The sequence below is a fragment of the Aquila chrysaetos genome, chromosome 11, assembly GCF_900496995.4.
Source record: "Aquila chrysaetos chrysaetos chromosome 11, bAquChr1.4, whole genome shotgun sequence".
NCBI lineage: Eukaryota > Metazoa > Chordata > Aves > Accipitriformes > Accipitridae > Aquila > Aquila chrysaetos.
In genome coordinates, this window is record NC_044014.1 from 9,392,265 (window position 1) to 9,398,264 (window position 6,000).

The following is a 6,000-nucleotide window of genomic DNA, read 5'->3' on the forward strand; positions in this document are numbered from 1 at the left end:
ATATTTTGCTTCTAAGAATAAAGATTAACGATGAGCTATCGAAGATACCACTATGAAAGTGTCCTCAGTAAAAAATAGGTCTCCAACATAATAGAAACAGCTTACTTCTGTGATAAAAATCGCAATGCAAGAATCACTGTCATTTCTAAAGCTAAGCATGAAAGAATATAGAGGAGTTAATGAGAAATCTGTTCTGCTTTCACCAAAACTCCTAACGGCACAGCAATTAACCACTGTGTTAGTTTAGCTCAGAAGAGGTGCCCTTTCAACACGCAGGCAGAACTTCCTCTAGGTGGGGATGGATTATTAACTTTCTACCAGAAGTGAAAACGTAACCCCACTGTGCCTTCTCACTTGACAAATACAACAAATGTAAAGAAACATAAATGTTTTACCAGATAATCAAGGAAATACCCATTAAGGACTGGATAAAGGCTCCAGTAATCATTCAGAGAACATACTAATTCACAACAAGCTTTGAAATTTAAGAAATGAAAATTTGCTTCAGCCCTTGCACTGTTAGGGTCTGTTGTGAGTGGCATCAAGACAAAGGATACTAGTAATCTCTTTAAAGCAAGGAAATAATAGCTCTGCAAGCTTGTCTCCTGCAGATCCTCACACACAAAGAAGATTCACCTGGGCCTCCTCTCCTCACTCTCAATCCCTGCTCAATTAGCCCATTGTTCCACAGCACAGGACAAACCCCAAATCCTCAATACACACAGGCAACAAATGACCAACTTTAAAATCTTATTACCAAGTTCATATGCAGATAAGATGTATTATATCTGCTTTATATTACCTTTACAACTCAGTTATAATCTCACTGATTAAATAATCCACCAGATATTATCGGTGAATTGTTTCTTCCTCTGCAGCACATACATTACTTCAGCCAACATGTCTGACCCCCAGCTACTCAACTTCCCAAGCTAACGAGTCACTGGATTTACTTTTTGTTTATTTAGTGATGAGTGACCTCGGATTGAATGTTTAAAAAATGTAAATTATATAGCTTAATTTTAGTACTCCAAAGAGAAAACTGAACTTAAACACAATTTCAAGTAGACAATTATTGATACTTTTACCAATTAAAGTACTTTCCAAAGACAGAATTTGAATTGTGTAAGACACAGCTCTACCAATATATTGTTATTAGCTAGATATTAGAACACTTTCCAGCTGTATGTGTCAATATACTAATAAATAGAGTTCCATCTTTTAAGCGGTGTTTTACAAGGGAATGAAATGAGATGTCCTGTCCAAGGTTATATAGCGAAATAACAGCAAACAGTATTCTTCAGAGCCAGTCTTTATACTGATACCAAAGGGGGCGGGGGGGCAAGTGACAGCCCTATAAATTAAGTCTTCTTTTCCACAACAGATAGAAAAGCAAGTGTCAGGATGCGCTTCCTTCTCACTGATCAATGACTCAGTATCACATCCACTTTTAAGAATGAGAAGGTAGTTCTAGCTTCACTGACCACTCCTTTGCAAAAATATGTTACTGTTTTACATTTACCACTCTCTCCTCTCCTGCAAACCTTGTCATGAGGTATGTACATTTCACTAAGTTACGCTTATGTTATCCTGAACATGCCTGACTAAAGCCCACTTAGCTAAAACGCTAGAAAGAAAGGGAGGAAGACTGGAACGAGCAAAACACTTTCACTCTCCAGAAGGAAAAAGTCATTCAAATCCCTTAGTAATTTCTGCTCCCTGGGCAGCCCCATGAAGTGCACATATCACTTCCACGACACTTCCAGAAGGGACAGCAGCCACACAGCTTTAGGCCGATTTCTCCTTGTCTCTCAGTTCCCATCAAGTGGAGCAGCCTATTTTCAGCGGTAAGTTAGCAGGTACAATTTTCCATCGGAGGACTGGGTCCTGCGCTCTTAGAGGCAGGGTCCCTGAGGTGGAGGAGCCTACTTCATCCTTAACTTCTGTCACATACTTCCACCGCACACGAACACAATCATAGCAGACACAAGGTAAAAAAAAAAAAAAAAAACAGGCAAGTGAAAACGACAGGAAAAGGGGTTAGGGAGGAGGAAAAGGGAACGGTAATCGGCAGAGACTTACTTGAACCTGCCCTGGCAATGTTGGCACTGGTCTCCCACCCAGCCCTGGTCGCAGACACAGGTGGAGTTGACACAATGACCCGAGAAGCAGGAGATTTTGTCGCAGGACTTGGACTGGGACACCTGGGCATAGAGGGCCAGGTACAAGAAGCCGTAGAAGAGCAGCCAGCTGTTCACATCCAGGAGCGAGGAGAAGAAGCAGCAGCAGCAGGAGGAGGAGGAGGAGGATGAGGAGGAGGGGGGGGAAGGTCTCCAGGCGCCCAGGGGCGCGGGGGCAGCTCCCGCTCTCCGCGCGGCGCTGCCCGGGTCCATCTTCGCCGCGGGGGCCGTGGGCCGAGGCGCGGCCGGCGGCGGGCAGCGATGGCAGCGCCGCCCGCGCACCCCGGGCAGGGGCAGCTTCCCCTGAGGAGAAATAATCCGGCCGGGGAGATTCAAACCCCCCGCTTCCTCCTCGCCTTCCTCTCCTCCCTCCCGACCCCAGCGCTGCCTCCTCCGGCCGCCTCAGCCCTCCGCGCCCCGTCACTCCCGCGGGGAAGCCCGGCAGCCCTCAGCCATCCGCCCCTTCTCTTCGTCGTCCTCCTCAGGGCTCATCGCTCCCGTCTTCTTCCATGGAGGAGGAGGAGGAGGAGGAGGAGAACTGCCTCTTGACCTTGTGTTTTCTCCTCGCCAGAGATGCCCCCCACCGGCGTGCACACACACACCCCCCCACACCGCCCTCGACCATGTAGCCCCCGACTCCCCCTTCTCCTTTGTAGTCCCTCTGCCCGCGGCACACACGCAGGCGGCAGCGAGGAGGAGCGCGGGGAGGCGGGGGCCGCCGCTGCCGTCCTCTCGCCAGTCAGTCAGTCAGTCAGTCAGATGGGAAGTGAGGGCGGCCGGGCCCCGGAGCCGCTACGGCATCCCGCACCGGAGGCGGCGGGGGGGGCTCGGCGGTGAGAAAAGGGCTGAGGAGCTCCGTTATTAGCCCTGCAGGGAAGAGGGGCGGGAGGAGGGTGGGAGAGGAGGGTTAACAGCCCCTCCGTGTCCCGGCTGACAGCTTCCGAGCAGCCATTTTTAAAGGCTAATTGTCATCTCCTCTCAGAGCCGCCTGCTCGCTTTGACGCCCCCCGCCCCTCGGCCCGTTTGGATCCGTCCCTCCGCCCGTTCCTCAGCGGCCGAGGGAGGGGAGGGGAGGGGGGCCCGGCCCGGCCCGGCCCGGCCCGGCCGGCGGCGCGGGGAGGGCGGGAGACCACGGTCCCCGCCGACCGGAGCGGGGAAGGGGCAGCCGAGCTAACCGCACACCGGCAGCTCGCACGCCCCTCCCGCCCCTTCCTTCCCCTGCGCCCAGCGACGGCGACCTGCGCTCTGCGCTTCGACAGACGCCTCTCCCGCCCACGCTTCTTAAAAAAAAAAAAAAAAAAAAAAAAGGGCGGAGGGAGATGAAGCGGCACCGGGCCCGGCCGGCCCCCCCCCCCCCCCGCGCTGCGGGCACGCCGGCCACCCGCCGCACAAAGCCGGCGGAGCGCTGCCGCCGCCCAGACCTCGGAGGCCCCACGGCCCCGCGGGAGGGGAGGCGGGGCGGGGCGGGGCGGGGGGGGCAGTGGGCGGGGGCGGACCCCCGCCCCGCCCCGCCCCGCCTCGGCTCGCGGGCGTCCGTTAGGAGTGAGGGGGCGGGCGGGCCGGTCTCTGCCGGCCCTTCTCCCGGATCCCTTCTCCACAGGAGCCGGGCCGGTGTTTGCCTCGGGTCCTGCAAAGTTCGGAGGCGGTTTTCTTTGAACTCGTCGCCGTTAATACTAGAAGAGAGGTTACGGGTTGTTGTGAGATCCTGACCTTCCTAGGATTTACTCCGTCTTCCCGTTTGAGGGTTGAAATCGAGACGTTGCCTTCCGCTGACAGCCTGATGAGCCGTAACAAAAGTTCCTAGCTTTGTAAACAGCGCTGTACAGAAGTAATCGTTGCTTAAATTGTCCTTTTTTTTCTCCTGCAAAGTGTGCCGTACACAGCCCGTCTTTTTCAGCTTTGCTATAACCTGTTTTCATCTTACAATTTTTTTACAAGGAAAACGTAATGAGCCTTGCTTTCAAGCAGTGAAGAAAATAACAGCAATCAAACCCTCTGAAACTTTATCCTAATGCTGAAATTGAGAATTTATGACATGATATCTCTATTCGAAGAAGATAAAGAAACGGTATTTAATTTAATCTCCTGGTACCATCCAAAGTGACCCGTATTAGAGACTGAAATCAGATCCAAATCTACCCTTCTTCAGATTCTGCAGTTCTTACCCTTGGAGTGTGGAGGAATTGTTTGGGGGTTGGTTTAGCCTGTTTTCCCAGGCTTACCATTAAACCCTCACCTGAATTTCAAAAAAAATCAAGGTACATCAGTACTACAGTAAGGGACACAGCAACAGCCAGCAGTATCTATTTGTACTTTGTGTGATGTAAGAGCCCAACCAAGATCAGGACGTCAGAGCTAAGCACGATACAAACATCACAGAGGAACAGTCTGTGCCTTAAGGAGGTCACGGTCTTGACGGAGGGAATACCTGAAATTGTGTGGGGAAAACAGAGATGAGAAGTCATATGTCTGGTTTAATTCCAGAGGATGTCAGGAGGCCCACAAGCCACTCTCAGTCCAGTAGTCTGTACATTGTCGTCCTAACAGAGCTGAGATAGATCATTTCATTGTTCTGGATCAGACACATTTCTTAGCTATTAGACATCTCTTTGTATGTGTTTTGTAATGAATTGGTGAGTTCATGCAAAGAGAGGAAATGGAAATTGTGTTGCTGCTTTATATTTTGTGAAAAAAAGCTGAGGCTGAAGCTTTTGTCGAACAGTCTGCTAATTGTACAATATTACATGTGATTAAGGCTGCTGAACAACTGTCCTCTGTTAAATACCATTATGAGACCAGAAATGCAGTTAATAGGAGATTATAGTCCAAGACACAAAGTCAGTTCAAGACTACTCTGTAATCCAGAAACACTTTTAAGCAATAGTTTTGCTTACCATGGCAGGGAGATACATTCCTCCTCCACTTTCACAATTCCTCTATACCAACCAAAAAAGTTCTAAAGCCAGCACCATCTTTTTCTCAGACTGAAGGAAGATTTTGCTTTGGATCTACAGAAGTCAGCCAAATTTTTGAAATTAACATTCACAGCAAAGCTAAGATCTCAACAATCCTTTACCAGGCAACAGATCTGTTCAAAAGCACAATGATCAGCGCGCATTTGTCCATTAAATGCCAACGTTCTTCTTCAGTAATTAATGCAAAAAAAAAAAAAAAAGTAAAGAGAAATACAAATTTACCTTGCTCGAGCTTAAACAGCTTTTTAGGTAATTCTGTGAAGCGGGAGAAAAAAACACAAATAAGCCACCAGAAAAGGACTGGAGTGGTTATAAGAGGTGCAGAGAATAGTATGACAGTACTTTTACTGCATAAACAATCATAACTAAAAAACTAAACACAACGATAAAGGTTTCTAGATTTAGAACAGCAAGGAAGAAGCATTGGACCGCTATCTCCTAGCTAAAATGTAGCACACTATGAAAATGAAGGAATGCAAACCTTTTGGCTGCTTTATGTCACATCAATGCAGTAGATATTTCATAACCCTAGGAAATGAATGATGTGCAAATGCCAATATTGGTTCTCTTCTGTGCTGATTTGATGGGATTTTTTTAGTGTCAGATGAAGTTAGCAGATCTGGCTGAGAGAAGTCAGATCTGTCAATCCTTTCATCGTTACACACATATCTGTAAGTTCCACTTTCCTTGGAAGTGTAACATTTTACACCTTTCATCCTTCAGGTTCTTGACACAGAAATCATTTACACTTTTAAAGGACTAATGTACTAAAGCATCTTGGGTAGAATTTACAACTTAAAAGCATTTGAATAACTTATCAAAAGTTTTAAGTTACTGAATAAAAA

The 6,000-nt window shown here is 48.3% G+C and overlaps 1 protein-coding gene across 4 annotated transcripts in view; it reads right to left on the reverse strand.

Annotated features, from left to right (window-relative positions):
• ATRNL1 (attractin like 1) overlaps window positions 1–2,514 on the reverse strand; it is a 539,891-nt gene extending 537,377 nt beyond the window's left edge. For all 4 annotated transcript variants that reach the window (XM_030030646.1, XM_030030645.1, XM_030030649.2 and 1 more), the window contains exon 1: window positions 2,083–2,514. In XM_030030646.1, coding sequence (XP_029886506.1) covers window positions 2,083–2,393 — 311 coding nt within the window. In that variant the 5' untranslated portion in view covers window positions 2,394–2,514. The remainder of the gene's footprint in view (window positions 1–2,082) is intronic.
• Window positions 2,515–6,000: the final 3,486 nt, after the last annotated feature.